Genomic DNA, 18,200 nt, shown 5'->3' on the forward strand with positions numbered 1-18,200 from the left:
CAGTTAGGGAGGGAGGAGCCTCTTTCTTCAGGCTAGCCCCTGATGGAACTGGGCCAGCCTACTCTCTCCCTCAGAGGCCAAAAGATGACAGTTAGGGAGGGAGGAGCCTCTTTCTTCAGGCTAGCCCCTGATGGAACTGGGCCAGCCTACTCTCTCCCTCAGAGGCCAAAAGATGACAGAATAGTAGCACTGAACATTCCCATATTTTGTTGTACCTCTCACATATAAACTGCTATTGCCAAACTTACTCCTTGTGACACTGAAGAGCATGCCAACAACAACAGCAACTGATTTGAGTAGTGCCAGGGCTGCTCCAGGGTCACCATTGCTGTGGTGGAGAATACAGTTGAGTGCCATTCACAAAAGAGGGACATTAATTAATTAATTAATTAAAATACAATCCTTTGCCTTATTTTCTGGGAACCTATTTCAGGGGAGAAATCAGCCCAGAGTTCGCTCAGGGCAATTTTTCATTTTTCTAGTAGGAGCAAAACTCGGACAACGATTAAAAAAGCAAGGGAGAAGAGAGCTGTAATCCCTTAATGGAAGTTGGATAGGATGAGAGGAATGATTGATTGATCTGGCTCAGATTTAAATTTAGCCTCATTGAGCTTCACCACCCTTACTTTTGTCAAATAATTTATTCACATTACACCCTATCAGAGGCAAAGGAAGTCTGCTCCAAAGTCAACTTCTGTCCTTGAGTTTATAAACATTACTGGGGGGGGGGGGGTTTCTGGGGGAATTTTGGCTAGGAATTGTAATGCAAAAAAGTACTTTTTCAAGCTATACCCTACCCTTCCATAGTTATTGGATTTATTTAACCCATTCATTTGAAATGATTGTTCAAGTGACCACAAAACTCAAAATTTTAAAAACTCAAAACATTTTTTAAAAAAGTGTGATAAAGGAATTCAGATTTATGAGTAGTTATGACTCTGCATTTTAAGAGGGCATGATTCTTTGGTGGTTTATGCATGAGCCCATGCAATAAAACAGGATGAGTATGCAAAACATGGCTATCTTAGTGCCCTCCTTTACACTGTGCATTTCTGGTGAGAACAGTCCATTCTTGAAGACAGCCTTGTTGAACATTGGCTGAATACAGTGTATAACTATATTGTATTCTGGCATAACATATATGTCCAGCCTCTTGTTTGCTCACTCCCTATTTACCATTTCCAAATCTTACACAAAATATAGAGTTACTGTACAATTTTTGTTACCACCTCAACAAATGCCAACCTTTAAGTTCTCAAAAGGTGAAGCAAATGTCTCAGGAGAGGTCCAGGAATTCCCGAGAAAAATTTTTCTCACTTGCAGCCTTTCAAAAATGCTTAGGTCAAGAGTTAAAATATCAACCTTTGTGTTTATTGTAAAGGCTTTTTAATGTTATCACATGCATATATTTTCTGTCCTGCCCCCCACTTCATAAAGCTGGTTTCTTCACACCCTTAACCCATGTGGTGGAGCCATGTAAGCTTATTCCTTATATTCTTTCAAAACAAAACAGTGAGCAGAACAGAAGACTTCCATGTGAAGTTTATATATAGGGATGCCTGAACATTTTTTATGTGTGAGAGAGCTGTGAGTCTTATTTAAAACAACCTAAATGATAATATGATCTTTATTGTAAGTCACGGGTTACATATTACATTACCACCCTAGCAGAGTAATAGGCACATTTTTTTTTTAATGATGGGTGAGATACTTCATTGTCAAATATAACAACAGTACAGTAGAGCTCTGTCATCATACATCTAAATATGCCACTTCTTAAAGTAACAGTGTTCTCAGTCAGTGCAGTGTTTTGTAAAAAAACAACACATTTCAAATAACATTGTTAGCTTGTAACACCTTATTTTCAAGTTCTCTTCATGAAGTTCACAGTGATAAAATGCTTTAAAGTCAGACTATCCAAATCCTAAAAAGAAACGTCCTGTCAAGTGGCTAAATTCCATTCTTTATCTTGTTTTTTCTCTCTGTTTCTTCTTCTGGGGCAGAAGATGGGTGGAATCATAATGTGAAGAATATAAATGCCCCCTCTTGATTACTTCTACAGATGTTTCATTCATTATGATATATGGCTCCCAGGTCAGTTTCCTCACCTGCTGCCAGGGAGCCTACTCAATAACATCTCAGGGGCCTTTAAAAGGTCAATAGAACACCTGGGCTAACTGGTGTCAAAGCACTCGGTTGTGCTGGCATGATGCTACTGTCATCTCTTGAGGCTCTGAAGCGAAAGTGCAGATGAGCTACAGATGTTGCATTCTGAGCAAAACTCCTTTCTTTTTATTGTCTTCTTAAATGTTTTCCCATTCTAGGATAAACACAAATGATTCTGTTCAGGAGGTCTGGAGAGAAAAGATACATGACAGGAAACAAATGATGACAAATCTTCCATTGCTTGAAAAAGGTCTCTCTGGCCCATGGGACTGAAAGTTGATTGGATGAGACTGATGGTGCTTACATGGCTTATTATCCACACTAGTTTTTCAAATTCTATTTCTTATACTTCTCCCTGTCAAGGTAAATTGAATTTGCTAGGTGGATCTGAACCCAAATAAAACAAAAGTCACTACTGACTAATCTTAAAATACATGAATCTTAGGCTAGAGGCTCTGCACTTTTCCCTGTGGCTTTCACTATAAACCTGCTGAACTCCTGCTTTGTATTGAGCTCATTATTTGTATAATTACTGCTACCCTATGGAGAATTAGTTTCCCAGGGGTTACACTGACGACTGAGATTTACAGGTACTCCACAGATTAATTCGTGACAGATAGAAAGAGGATTTATGCATAAAAGTGGCTCAGACCAATATAGCATATGCCTTCCTGAAAGGAAAATTGCCAAAAAGAAAGCACAGTTCTAATTATAAATAGTATAAGGCAAAATTATTTTTAGCAGGAACAAAAATGCAAGTGTGCTTGGAACACATGACAAAACAGAGGTCCTAGTTGCATGGGATGCTGCCTACATACATGCACAGATGCATGTAGTCATATTGTCCATGTACATATGACCAGGAGCCCTGGTGGCGCAGTGGTTAAATGTCTGTACTGCAGCCATTCACTCAAAGCCACAAGGTTGCGAGTTCAAGACCAGCAAAAGGGCCCAAGCTCGACTCAGGCTTGCATCCTTCCGAGGTCGCTAAAATGAGTACCCAGACTGTTGGGGGCAAATTAGCTTACTTGCTAATTAGCTTACTTGCAGTTCACCCCTATGATCTTTGGAATAGCGGTATATAAATAAAACAAATTATTATTATTATTATTATTATTATTATTATTATTATTATTTTGTATACTGTGGACCCAATCTTTAAGAACAACAAAAAAGTTTTTTGGGGTATGTCTGCAGCAAAAGGAAGAAGAAGGAAATGGTAAGGCCACTGCGTGCAGAAGATGGCAAAATGCTAACAGGGGACAGAGAAAAGGCAGAATTACTCAACACCTTCTTTGCCTCAGTCTTCTCAGAAAAGGCAAAGGGTGCTCAACCTGAGGATAATGGAGCAGAGGACAGAATAGGGGAATTTCAGCATAGAATAAGTAAAGAGATAGTACAGGAATGCCTGGTTAATCTAAATGAATATAAGACTCCAGGACAAGAACTACATCCAAGAATATTAAAAGAACCGGCAAATGTAATATTGGAGCCATTGGCAATAATCTTTGAGAACTCCTGGAGAACAGGAGAAATCCCAGCAGACTGGAGGAAAGCAAACGTCCCCATCTTCAGAAAGGGGGAAAAAAGAGGATCCCAACAATTATAATCCAGTTAGTCTGACATCAATACCAGGAAAAATTCTAGAGCAGATCATTAAACAGAGAGTCTGTGAACATCTAGAAAGCAATGCCATAATCACAAAAAGTCAACATGGGTTTCAGAGAAACAAGTCATGCCAGACAAATCTAATCTCTTTTTTAAATAAAATTACCAGCTTGGTAGATGAAGGGAATGCTGTGGATATAGTATATCTTGATTTCAGTAAGGCCTTTGACAGGGTTCCCCATGACATTCTTGCAAACAAGCTAGTGAAATGTGGGCTAGACAAAGTAACTATTACATGGATTTGTAATTAGTTGACTGGCCGAACCCAAAGAGTGCTCAACAATGGCTCCTCTTCATCCTGGAGAGAAGTGACCAGTGGGGTCCCACAGGGGTCTGTCCTGGGCCCAGTGCTATTCAACATCTTTATCAATGACTTGGATGACAGAATTGGGGGCATAATTATCAAATTTGCAGATGACACCAAATTAGGAGGGATAGCTAATACTCCAGAGGGCAGGATCAAAATTCAAAATGATCTGAATAGATTAGAAAGCTGGGCCAAAACTAACAAAATGAACTTCAACAGGGAGAAATGTAAGGTACTGAACTTAGGGCGGGAAAATGAAATGCACAGATATAGGATGGGGGACACCTGGCTGAACGAGACTTTATGTGAAAGGGATCTAGGAGTCCAAATAGACCACAAATTGAACATGAGTCAACAGTGTGATGCGGCAGCTAAAAAGGCCAATGCAGTGTAGTGTCTAGATCAAGGGAAGTAATAGTGCCATTCTATTCTGCTCTGGTCAGGCCCCACCTGGAATATTGTGTCCATTTCTGGGCACCACAATTTAAAAAGGACGTTGAGAAACTGGAACATGTCCAAAGGAGGGTGACTAAAATGGTGAAGAGTCTGTAAACCATGCCCTATGAAGAATGACTTAGGCAGCTGGAGATGTTTAGCCTGGAGAAGAGAAGGTTCAGAGGTGATATGATAGTCCTGTTTAAATATTTGAAGGGATGTCATATTGAGGAGGAAGCAAGCTTGTTTTCTGCTGCTCCAGAGACTAGGACCCAGAACAATGGATGCAAGCTACAGGAAAAGAGATTCCACCTCAGCATTAGGAGGAACAGTAAAAGTAAATATGGTATAATGGATGCAGGATACAGGCTATCAAATAACATTAGAAAGTTGGGGGAAAGTTTGGATGAAAAATATACAAAGATATAAAAGGAAAATTAAACCAAGAAGAAGAAGGTATTATTTTGTATTTGGTTACGGCAGCTCGACTGATATTTGCTAGATATTGGAAGATAATAAGCACAGATTTATTTGAAGAATGGATTATGAAAGTATATGATTTATCTATAATGGACAAGTTGACAATGGTGATAAACAGGAAATGTGAGCAACAATTTCTGAGGAAATGGGAAAAGGTTAATAAGTTATGGGACTGAAAGCCCTCAGATTTAAGATAGAATGTTATAGCTCATGCCTTTACTATTCAATTATTAATGGAATATATTAATGGCAATATAGGTGAACTGCAAAATTTGAGAACTTATAAAGAAAATACTTTTCTGTATATAATTTATTGTGATATACTGCCGCTCATAATGTAATTATAACCAAGTGCTTATTTTAAACATAACTAATATTCTTTCTTTTTTAAAAAATAATATTCAGGGGCTTATAGAGGTATAGCTATAAGATATAATGTATAATGTTTAATTATATTAAGTAGGCTAGAAATATTTGATTGGTGATGATGATGAGGGACAGGGTGGTGGTGATAGAGTAGAGACAATGATATTGCATGTTTGTATGACTGTTAAATTGTTATGATTGTCAAATAATAAATGACTTATTAAAAAAAAGAGGAACTTCCTGACAGTAAGGGCTGTTCAACAGTGGAACAAACTCCCTCGGAGTGTAGCGGAGTCTCGTTCGTTGGAGGTCTTTATGCACAGGCTGGATGGACATCTGTCAGGTATGCTTTGATTGAGATTTCCTGCATGGCAGGGGCTTGGACTGGATGGCCCTTGCGGTCTCTTCCAACTCTATGATTCTACCTCCTGTCACCATTTATTGTGAGGCTGTTGTGTGAATAGGGCAATATGGCAACATTGTTATAGACATTGTTATAGACATTGTTATCATTGTCCTGGGCAGAACCTTATGGCTTATAGAAACACTGTTCACTTAGCCTCAGTTGCAACAAAACATAGAATCATAGAGTTGGAGGAGACCACAAGGACCATCCAGTCCAACCTCAATCTGCCATGCAGGAACTCACAATCAAAGCACCCCTGACAGATGGCCATCCAGCCTCTGTTTAAAGGCCTCCAAAGTAGGAGACTCCACTACACTCCGAGGGAGTGTGTTCCACTGTCAAGCAGCTCTTACTGTCAGGAAGTTCCTCCTAATGTTTAGATGGAATCTCTTTTCCTGTAGCTTGCATCCATTTCTCTGTGCCCTATTCTCTGGAGCAGCAGAAAACAAGCTTGCTCCATTCTCAATATATGTGTCTCAAATATTAGTCAAGGCTACCTCAGAGGAAGGCGAAGGCAAAATTGCTCTGAAGAAATCTTGCCAAGAAAGCCCCATCTTAGGGTCACCATATGCTGTAAGCCTCTAGAAGACACAAAAGACACACACACACACCTATTAAGACTGTGGAATAATTCAAGGAAAACTAAATGGCTGCACTACTTGGGCCCTGCCTGCATGAGCCATATAAAAGTCTTCCCCCCTCCCCTCCATTGCCACAGCGACAAGTCCAGACAAAACAGACCTCAATCCCCAGTGCTGGTGTGACAATATTCACCCAGTTCAGCACTGAACCCAAGGTATAACACCCTTAAAATGTGTTTGAGTGGTTTTTTAAAATCACCTTTTGCTCCAGATCTTCTGGGAAGATCTGAAGCCCTCTATGGCAATGTCAGGCAGTTGTTTACAAAGTACTCCATCCAGCACTGCTGCCACTGATGCTTGCTCTGAAGTTACAATGAGGTGCCCAGCCATGTGACTGACATTGGGCAACTTATTTATACCTCAGAATGAATGACCTGTCTGCTGTGGTGGCAGCACTGAGCAGCACACATGTGCAAACAGCCAGTTCACATTGTGACAAAGGACCCCAGGCAAGTCATGGCAGCTCTGGGGCCAGAATACTGTAGGCTACACCTGGAATATTCTGGCCCTTACAGACATGGTCTTTGATTTTTTTTTTCTCAGTGTATTCCTAGACAAATGCTGAGTAATACAGTAATTCAGCATTGTTCTTAATATTTAGTTTTAAAAAAAACACTGCTAAGAGGAAGAGCAGGAAAATAACTCTAGAACGAACTTAATGAGAGGTTCTGTAGAGACATGCATTTCTATTTGTGTCTAAAGTGATTTTGTGGTTTTATTTTTCAGATGGATTCTCTGGAGTTTCTGGGACAGGAATTCAGTGGAATGGCCAGGTGTCCTTATGATGCAAAGCACGCCAATGTTGCATTGTTTGCAGGTAACAGAAAAGAGGAAAAATAGAATAATTTGTAACAATGTTGTGCCTGTTGCAATATATTTGTTGCAAACCCCCCAATTTGATTACTGTAAATATACAGAGCTCCCTTTCATCAGATCAGGCCATTGGTCAACCTCACTATTGTTTACATCAAGGGTGGACAACTATTCAAGGTCCGAGGCCACACAGACTTCTTCATCACACTGCAAGGCGTTGCACCCCCATCCTTGAAATGTTCATTCAGTTACGTATTTATTTAGATGTGTGATTTTTTTTAAAAAACCAACTCTCCAAATGCCACCCCACATACTCTCTCAGGTGTGAGGCTGAAATACAGCAGTGTTGTCTGCCCTCTGCACTGTTTTATGTCTAGGAGAGACCTTTTTTTATAAGCAGGGCATAGAGTTCACTTGATTCAAATGTCTTCACTTGGGCCTGAAAATGGTGAGGAGATATCTAAAACAAGGCAAAACAGATCCCCACATCCTCTAGGAAGTAAGGGGGATAGATGTTTATGGTTTTTTGTGTGTGTTTTTATAAAGGGGGTGGAGGTCCCTTTCAGGCCTTAAAAACAGCCTTAGGAGGTCACATGTGGCACACAGGTGACACTTTCTGTATTCCAGGTTAGTAACCATTCTCCATTGTTTTACAAAGGAGTCTTTACCAGCCCTATTTGGAAATGCCGGGATTGAATCCGTGACCTTTAGCATGCAAAAATAAGCATTCTACCAAGGAGCTACAGCTTTCCCCACCTAGTACAATTCATTATTAGTTGATGATGAAATAACATGGCTCAGTATTAATCACTGGATGGTTAAAAAAGGCCTCTCATTTTTGAAAGTCTTAATTTGAATTGTTAATTTACAGTAAAATGTACACTATTATAACACCACATAAGCATGAGGCAGAGGATCCTTTCACGTCCCACCACAGTTTAAAAGAAACAAACAGAGAGAGAGAACCAGCAACAGACTTCATCTCAGTTATTGTGGTTACAAGCAATTACATGTAGTGCTGGGCTGAACTAGAAAGGAGAAAGAAGGACAAACCTGGTGTGATTAAGCTTCTTGATGTTTTGTTACCAGCTGTGGCATGGGAGGGGATTGAAGTAGAGTTTGTGGGTTTAATCATGATTTATTATGCATGCAATGAAATGCAATTAACTCTTAATTCTTTTTTCCAGTAGTTTTAAAAATTGAGTGCATATTAGTAGGGTTAATTTGGGCCATTGATTGTGGAATGGCATTATGGAATTTTGTTCTTGATAGATTTTAGATTAAATTGTCTCATTACTGAAATTGTGTTAGCATGAACCCCAGTGCTCCCATTTCAAATCCAGCTGTAAAATATTTGGTTGCATTATAAAACCCACTTCACAAGGTGTTTAACTATGAAATAGCCAGCACTTTCTTCCACTCACCCACACATCTGAAAAATAACTTTGGTTGTGCAAGAAACATATATATAACTATTTCAAGAAACAGTACAGTATTTGAATCTATTCAGTTTATGCTCCAATCCTAGATATCTGGTCAGGGTTGCCATAAATTGGAAACAACTTGAAGGCACATGACAAATCTGCATATATCATTGGTGATGCTGGTACACAGTCCTGTTTTGTGACATTGTTATGGAACAAGTCTTGATGGCCAGTGTCTAGACCAGTGAATTTGTCACATGTACACATCTTATGCATATTTCTTCGAAGTAATATTGTATCCTAAAAATTGAAAACATTAATACAGAATGTATCAAAAAAGAATGGTACAAAATCATATAAGATCAGCTTCACATTTGCACCATTCTTTTCGAATTAACCGGTATTTGGGAGTAAAACTCCTCAGAATACCCAATGATCATGGAGAGTACATTGTAGCTCCCAGTATCTTATAGGTTGAAAATAGTTGCTTTGTGGGCACCCAACCTATCTATAAAAAGTTCCCTTTTAGAAAACAAATTCCAGAAGTCCTTAGCCAGCATAACCAATAGGCATGACAGCTTGGGGATTCTGGAAGCTGTAGTTATTTTTTTAAACTTTTCTCAGCTGTGGGCTCTAGTTGAAGAAATACGTAAATGTTTTTGTGTATATACCGTATTTTCCGGCATATAAGATGACTGGATGTATAAGACAACCCCCAATTTTTCCAGTTAAAATATAGAGTTTGGGATATACTCACCGTGTAAGACTACCCCTCTTCCAATGCACACCTAATAAAAATTTTAAAAAACATCTGATTTCAGTATGGTAATTTAATTCAAATGCTTATGACATGCAGGTACTTAGCAGGAAAACTTGTTGTATACAAAGCCTGCTTGGATTGGTCAGCTCCCCCTGCCTGCCAGCCCTCCCTGTCTCCAAGACTATCAGAGCAGTAGCACAAACACGGTTCTTTTTACCTCGGGTGTCCTGGACGCCTGCAGCTTGTTCCGCCCTTCACTTACACCTTCCTGGTGAGGTGCCCCCTCACCTCATCATTGGGACTGCATTAAGTCACTTCTTTCCACGAATCCCAGTGAATGGATTTTCTTCTACCGTACTTGTACAGTGCCACCCTTGCTGCTTTCATACGGTCGCTGCATACAGTGGGGATGCAGCTGCAGCCGCAGCCATTTTTGAGCTCCCCCCACCATATGCGGTGACCGCAGATTCTCCAGTCCAGCTCAAAAGTTTCAGCACCTGCCCTATAAGACGACCCCCGCATGTAAGACGACCCCCGACTTTTGAGAAGATTTTCCTGGGTTAAAAAGTAGTCTTATACGCCAGAAAATACAGTACATTCTTTCCTTTAAGAATTGTGACATTTATTTATTTTGTTAAAAGTTTGTGTAGCTCTATTATCATTATTTTTTTCTTTCTTTTCTTTCTTCTTTCTTCTTTTTACATGTATGTTTGTGAAGTTATTGTTGGAGAATAAATATAAATTTAAAAAATAAAAAATAAAAGTTGAATTTCTCAGATTGCACATACAGTATGTGAGTTCATACACACTCTGACACACAGACACACATCAGTTCATTCAGAATATACAGTTAAAGAAATAAGTCATTCTTTTATGCAATAACTTCACTAGATAGCATTGCTAAAATATGAAATGCTAAAATAATCTAACAGAAGTCCTTAAAACCATCAAAAAAGCCAATTATTATTGAGCTGAGAAAGAACGAGTAGTTTCCACACAACTAGAATTAAACGTGGCCTGTTTATCGAAATTTCTCACAGATAAATGAAAGCGGTATCAAGTTTACCGTCACTAATTTATTAGAGCCATGAAAACAGATTAAAGTTTAAACAAAGTTAATGAGCGAACTTGAAAAGGAAATACAGGCTTGAATATGCACAAGCCTCCATTTTCACAGGGGGGTCTGGAACGGACCTCCCATAAAAACGGAGGACCAACTGTAGTTTGTAACAAGTGAAGAGCTGTATATAATGTAAGCACATGATTTGCAAACCAACTGTAAAATGATACAAGCTGTAAATAAAGTTTATAATCCTTCTTGTTTACAGAAGAGTGGCTTGAATTAATTTATAATTAAAAACATCATAAGCATGCTACCAAAATAATAAAACATATATAAAATAAGGATACTGGGAGCCCATCCCTGAGTTGATTATTAAGAGAGATACGGGGGAAGGAATTGGGGCCAGAAGTCAGACTAAGGGTTAAAGAGATGATTCTGGCTTAAAGGAAAAACTTCAAACCATCGTAAGAAAAGAAGAGCCCTGTGGTCATTGCGACAATAGCTCATTTGGATGGTTGCTGAGGAAATATAATTCTACTTATCTTTATCTCTTTTTCTCTTTCTCTCCATTCCCACCCTAAAAGAGGGAAAGCTTTATTCTGCAACTGTGACAGACTTCCTTGCAATAGATGCAGTCATTTACCGGAGCCTTGGAGATAGCCCAACTCTGCGGACAGTCAAACATGATTCAAAATGGTTAAAAGGTAAGTAAACAAAAGTGGGGAAGGAAAAGGCAGCACTTTAGATTACCAATTTGGACTCCTGACAGGCATTTGTGCATTACTTTACTTGTTTTCGCTGAGATGCTGTAGAATCCCATCCTTTAGTAGTTGTTATAAAGCACATGGTACCTCATTTCTGGATGTCTTCTGCCAAGTAGAGGGCACTAAATTGCTATCTTTGCTGCTTCATTTATTTTGTAGGTTAGTTACCAATACAAAATTACAGTAGCCAACAAAATAGGGTATATTTGCTTGCTTGCTTACTTCTTTGGACTGAATAGAAATAGACTAAGAACTGGGACCAAGGAGAGAGCGTTCTGGAACAGGGATTGCACTATCATCCCTGTTCTCGGATTATGGGCTAGATAACTATCACAGCTTTACGAGGTATGGAGAATTTGTTATGCACTGCTAAGATCCATCAATAAAAATGAAATAACAGATTCCCCCATTTTATTGTTATGAGGTGCTGAATGGGTGCTGCTGAATTAGGCAATTTGTATGTTCTAAATAACCTCATTGTTAAGAATGTTGCCATTCATTCTTTCCCAATGCATTATGAATGGGTGCCACATAGCATTCTGTGATTGTGAAAAGGGAGCTTTTGCTTGTAGGAAAAAAATGCAACAGAGTGAACAGTTTTAAAATGAAGGTCTTATTGCCTTTTTGCAGTTTAAAATTGTTGTATTTATATATTCAGGCAAGCATTTATTACTTCTGCATGTGACTGTTTGCTGTATTGTGGATTTCCTTGGAAGGAAACAATCCTACTTCTACAAATAAAAAGAATCCAAATTTTATATTTGGAGTAAATTATGCAAATCAGATAGTTGTATCTCTAATTTATTAGTCTGCATAATTTAGCATGCCTTCAGGGCTTTTTTCCTTAGAGGACAAAAGAGCATGGAAGATTGTGTGATTTTGGGGACAGGCCAACTGGAACAATGGATGGGGAAAGGCGCCATGGGAAATACAAGAAGAATGCTGCAGAGTACTCAATACCCAAATACCAGAATAGGAGAGTGGATCCCACAGCTAATGGTGCTATGATGTTAAAGCCTTCCACACACTTTACATGTTTCCAGTTCACAAACAGAGAAGACAATACGCAGGGACGTAGCCGGGGGGGGGTGTCCTTGGAGTACGGACCCCCCCTTCCATTAGATACAATGAATGGTGCGTGCTGCCACGCCACCGTACCCAAGCCCCATTATAATGGTGGCACTTAGTCTGGACCCCCCCCCCTTCCCAAAATCCTGGCTATGTCCCTGCAATACGTATAATCTAGTGAATTTCATTTCCAAATTCCCAGCAAGTTTTGAATTCTCTGGCTCTCCCTACCATCTCCCAAATACACATGTGAGCGTGAACATGTACACATACAGTTGTCACCCTGTAATGGTTACATGGTTGTTATGCGCTTTTTTGTATTCTATTACAGTCTTCCTAAACTGTGCACTCACCTCAGAAATCAAAAGCAGTAAGTGGCCATGTTGCCATAGTCCTAGATTACATCTGTTGCAATTATAACATCACTGTGTCTCACTGTACAATTGGGAAAGGCCTTTAAGGTGGTCTAATTTGCATGCTTCATGGTGCAAGGCAAGAAGTCATGCTTAACACTTCCTACAGGAAACCAATTTTAAATTAAAGCATTGACTTACCAGGGGGGGGGGGAATCAAAATCAGTTTTTTTTTATTAATGGAACATGGTTCTCTTTAAAAGGAACAAAATAAAATGTTCTTACTGTCATATTTTGATCCAACTTCTGCCCCCAAATAATAGTAGGAGCTAATTCTGAGAAGTGCTGCTGAGTCTGGTTCAAGAAGAAATTGCTTTAGCAATTTGGTACAGCAAGCCTTCCATTTATATGTGAAATCATTTTATCTATCTATGCTAATTACAGTCAGTATTGCTTCAGTTAACATATCAGGAAAGGACAAACTAGCATCCTATCTAGATCCTCTTGGTTTTCCAACCAATCTGTACAAAAGGTCATAAAGTTACTTTCAAGGAATGTAATTCCCATGGTGGTCCCCTAGCCACCATGGACTGGCCAAGCTGACTGGGGGATCTGGCAACTCTCCCAAAAAGTATTTAAGTCAGATTATTCAGTGCTCTGTGCTGCAAAGAAGTCTTCCTGCATAAAGGGAGACTAACACTTCATCCAAAATTGGTATATTTTGCTCAGATTTCCATATTGATACATGCATATTTATATTGTCTTCATTGCAGAGCCTTATTTTGTCCATGCAGTGGATTATGGCAACTATATTTACTTCTTCTTTCGAGAAATAGCTGTGGAGTACCACAGTATGGGAAAGGTAAGGAGCGAAAACGTCTTGTAGACCACTGCAGGTTAGGAATGACCTTGAAATGAGAGCCATAAATCACAATGACAATGTCATTGTTTTTAGAGTATTCTGTTGCTGCTGCCAAAAGTTGGTTGGAATGCAGTATAACACTGCATTGATATAAAACACTCCGGCTTGGGATGGTGACAAATTTTAAAAGGGGGTTGGGGGGTAGAAAAGAAAAGAAGGAAAAAAGAAAAATCCTCTTCTGCTCTCCCATTAAGCTGGAAAGCATATGGCAAATTGATTCAATTTAGAGCTGCAAATAATCATTACAAGTCAGACTTTAAAGGGAAGAAGCAGCTATATTTGGGTGTCCTTCATGAGAACAACAGAAGTAACTAGGAAGAAATTTTAGAGATGCCATACTATAAAGAATAATAAAAGCCCCGTTGAAAATATTTTTTAAAAAATATTTACACAATAAATGCATTAAAATGCTTACAAGGTTAAAAAGGAGAAAGGCATAAATAAAAGTCTGGTGATGTCTGCATAGTTTTAAAAAATGCTGAGGGCACAAAACTCAGTGGCTGGCAGTGTAGGCCGCATGGACTGCAAATATAGAATGTGCTTTTGTTTGTTTTGTAGAAATAGAAAGCTGAGTAGTCTGCTTAGAAATGAGTTTTATGCAGGCTGAGAACAGATCTCTTGAAGGATTTATGTCTGTGTATGAAATGTCACAGGCTTATCTTTCATAGCACACAGTTTCAAAGTTGAATTTTCTTCTGTTGGTTATTTGTCACAGATTGTAGAAAACATGAGATCAAGTTAAACACCCACCATTGTCATTTCTGACTTTTTCACGGAGAAGCAGGAAAGCTTGACTGCATGCAGGGGGCCCTTAGTATCCACTGGAGTTTGGTGGATCCTGCCCCCATGGATACAGAAGTCCATCGTATATATAAGTCCCAATAAGTACAATGTCCCATTAAGACCCATTAAATACAGTGGCATAGTAAATTATATCCCTTAGATAAAATGTCAAAATCAAGATTTGCTTGTGGGAATTTATATATTTTTTGAATATTTTCAAGATGTGGCTGTTTGAGTCCGTGGATACGTAGGGTTGGCTCTATTTCAGTTTCTTTATTCCATCCCACCCCACCCCACCCACTGCCTCACCTTTATTCATTATAGGTCGTTTTCCCCAGAGTAGCTCGGGTTTGCAAGAATGACATGGGTGGATCTCAGCGAGTGCTAGAAAAACAATGGACCTCCTTCCTGAAGGCACGATTGAACTGCTCAGTTCCTGGTGACTCCCACTTCTACTTTAATATACTACAGGCAGTTACAGATGTTAACCATATCAATGGCCGGGATATTGTTTTAGCTACTTTCTCCACCCCTTATAACAGGTAACAATTTAAATATTGGGTTGGCCTTGTTTTTTTTGCTGTAAGTCTGATAATATTGCACTAAACAAAATGATTTGTTTTTGACTTTGTGTATATAGATAAGATGCTGTAATGCACATAAGTTTAAAAAATTTCAGTGAGCATATCTATGACATCTTATTTTGCTATGCTTTGTAGCAAAATGTGTGTATGTATGTGTTTGTGGTATCTTATTTAGGAAAATAGAGAAATGAGCCCCTGTGTTTCAGCATGTCAGACTTGATTTTCTCCTCCCCAAAGGGAGTATTTGGATCTTCCTGCAGACAGTAATGGAAGCTGTTATTTTCACTGTGTTTAGCATTTCTTTAAAGTGATGTAAACCTAACCCCACCTCCATACAGTTGTCATCTCCTGATGGCTGTTTTCCAGCCACGCTGCCATAGAGGCCAAGGAAAAATGTTTGCAAATGCGAATCCTTATTTACTTAAATTATATTTGTGCTTCCCTCATACTATAGTACCATGGCAGAGTACAGGAAGCAGCCAAAAATCTTTCATCATTCATCCTTCCAGCTTATTTGCATCTTTACCCATGAGGAAGTCAGTGGCCTTGTTCAGATATAATAGCAAAATATTTTCATGGCACATGAATGGACCTGCATAGCCTTCATGGTCAAAAGGAGATCTTCCCCTGCATCTTTGTAAACAGCATAGTGTATCACTCAAGGGCCATTGGCAATAGCTTCCCGATGACAGTAATTTAGCTAAGACACATAGGACTGGCAAGACTGGAATTGTGTATGGATGCATCTACACTCTAGAAATAATGCAGTTAGACACCACTTTAGCTGCCATGGCAGCATCCTACAGAATCCTGGGATTTGTAGTTTTGTGAGCCATCAGCACTCTTTGTAAAACTGTACACCCCAGGATTCCATAGGATGGAGCTACAGCACTTAAAGTGTGTCAAACATTATTATTATTATTATTATTATTATTATTAACTTTTATTTATAAAGCGATGTAAATTTACACAGCGCTGTACATACAATCTTTTTAATTGGACGGTTCACTGCCCTCAGGCTTACAATCTAAAAAGACATGACACAAAAGGAGAAGGGAGTTGTGGTGGGGAAGGGGATAAGGGCCAGCAGTTCTTCTCTACCTCTGAGGCCTGGATCAGGGGAGATGGGCTGGAGGGAGGGCTTGGCTTCTTAATGGATGGTTAATCTTCTTCCAGGGAGGCCTGTTGGAGCTAGCCTGCCTCTCTAGTAGAATAATACATATAAAATACATAGCAATACAGGAAATGATTCAATAAAACAGGCAACAAAAGAACAACAAATAGCAAGTGACAATTATGCAACGCCTGGGAACGCTTCTCTGAACAGATGGTCTTCAACTCCGTTCTGAAGCTGGTTAAAGAAGTGATGGCTCTTGCTCGCAGGGGAAGAAGGTTCCAGGAGTGAGGGGCAGCGAGTGAAACGGGGCAAATCCAAGATGGGGCAGAGGAAATCCTGGGCTGGGACAGCAGACCTTGACTACCAGAACGGAGGGCCCTAGTGGGAAGGTGAGGAGAAATAAGGTCTGATAAGTAAGGAGGGGGAAGCCCATGGAGGGCTTTAAACGTTGACAGCAGGAGCTTATACTGAATGCGGAAAGGGAGGGGGAGCCAGTGAAGGGATGCCAACGCAGGAGAGATGTGGTCAGAGCAGTGGGCAGATGTGATAATGCGTGCAGCTGAATGCTGGACAGAAATTAAAGGACAGAGGTGAGAAAGAGAAAGCCCAGCCAGGAGGACGTTACAGTAATCAAGTTGTGAGACCACTAGGGCATGGACCAGGATCTTGGCCGTAGAGGCAGATAGAAATGGTCGGATTTTGGCAATATTGTAGAGAAAGAATCTACAAGCCTGTGGTCTGGGTCTGAGGGATACATGACAGAGAAGAATCAAAGATAAAACCAAGACTGCGGGCTTGCTGGACTGGTTGAATAGAAACGTTGTCGACAGAGACAGAAAAGGAGTGTTGAAGGGTGGACTTAGGAGGAAAGACAAGAAGCTCCATCTTGGACATGTTGAGCTTTAAATCCCGATGGCGCATCCACTGCGAGACAGCTGTGAGACAAGACGAAACTTGCTGTTCAAGCCTTGTAGAAAGGTCAGGGGTGGAAAGATACAACTGGGTGTCATCTGCATACAGATGGTAGGAAAAACCAAAAGAGCTAATGAGTTTACCTAAGGACAGTGTGTAGAGAGAAAACAGAAGGGGACCCAGAACAGAGCCCTGGGGAACTCAAACAGATAAGGGAACAGGAGAAGAAGTCTGACCGCCAGCAACCACTGCAAAAGATCTGTCAGACGACTAAGATCTAAACCAGTCGAGAACAGAGTCTGAGAACCCAAGGTCAGAAAGTATATCAACTAGAAGACAGTGATCAGTGGTGTCAAAGGCTGCAGACAAATCAAGAAGGATGAGAACAGAGTAAAGGCCATTAGCCTTGGCCTGTAAAAGGTCATTTGAGATCTTAGTGAGAGCTGTCTCTGTAGAATGCCTTGGGCGGAAACCAGATTGAAAGGGATCGAGGATGGAAATAACTGCATTATTTCAACAGTGTAGATGCACTCTCAGACTCACATGTCCTGTTTCTTTGCTTCCCAAGAGTGAAAGTTAGACCTTGTGAATCTTTGCTCTGTGTTGTTTGTGCAATATTAATCTTTAGAGACCATGCATCTCATACCAAGGAAAATGTGCAAGTTTGCATTTAGAGCAATGGTCAGAGCAGGCCTGGCTCACTTGTGTGCTCAGTTTTACTATTTTGTAAATAACATTTGATAAATGATAAATGGAGTTCCTTGTGGATGACTACTTTTCAAGCCCCATTGAATACAAATGCCTAGATAGAAATGGGGGATAGAATGGAACAGAACATTTCTGAGGAATCTCATGCATTTCTGTAGGATCTATTCCTAGTAGATTGTATTCCGTATGAATCACATAGGGAAAACAGAGTACATGCTCAGTGCAAATAATTCTCCCTCAACATAGACTAGAGTTTCTCTTTCTATGAATGGATGGGTCTTTCTCTTTCTTTGCGATAGCTAGCCCACCAATAAAGAGGGCCAATTGTATACTATTATATGGTATTGTGTTATTGTTCTGTGCCTTCAAGTTGTTTTGGACTTAGCGTGTCCCTAAGGTGAACCTATCATGTGGTTTTCTTGGCAAAATTTGTTCAGAAGGAGACTTGCCTTTGCCTTCC

At 39.8% G+C, this 18,200-nt stretch overlaps 1 protein-coding gene across 6 annotated transcripts in view; it reads left to right on the top strand.

Annotated features, from left to right (window-relative positions):
• Nucleotides 1-18,200, top strand: part of SEMA6A (semaphorin 6A) — a 220,669-nt gene that overhangs the window by 139,921 nt on the left and 62,548 nt on the right. For all 6 annotated transcript variants that reach the window (XM_042450270.1, XM_042450269.1, XM_042450271.1 and 3 more), the window contains 4 exons: nt 7,196-7,286; nt 11,114-11,233; nt 13,488-13,576; nt 14,744-14,961. In XM_042450270.1, the coding sequence (XP_042306204.1) occupies nt 7,196-7,286; nt 11,114-11,233; nt 13,488-13,576; nt 14,744-14,961 (518 nt within the window). The remainder of the gene's footprint in view (nt 1-7,195; nt 7,287-11,113; nt 11,234-13,487; nt 13,577-14,743; nt 14,962-18,200) is intronic.

Source organism: Sceloporus undulatus, chromosome 2 (assembly GCF_019175285.1).
Source record: "Sceloporus undulatus isolate JIND9_A2432 ecotype Alabama chromosome 2, SceUnd_v1.1, whole genome shotgun sequence".
Classification (NCBI taxonomy): domain Eukaryota; kingdom Metazoa; phylum Chordata; class Lepidosauria; order Squamata; family Phrynosomatidae; genus Sceloporus; species Sceloporus undulatus.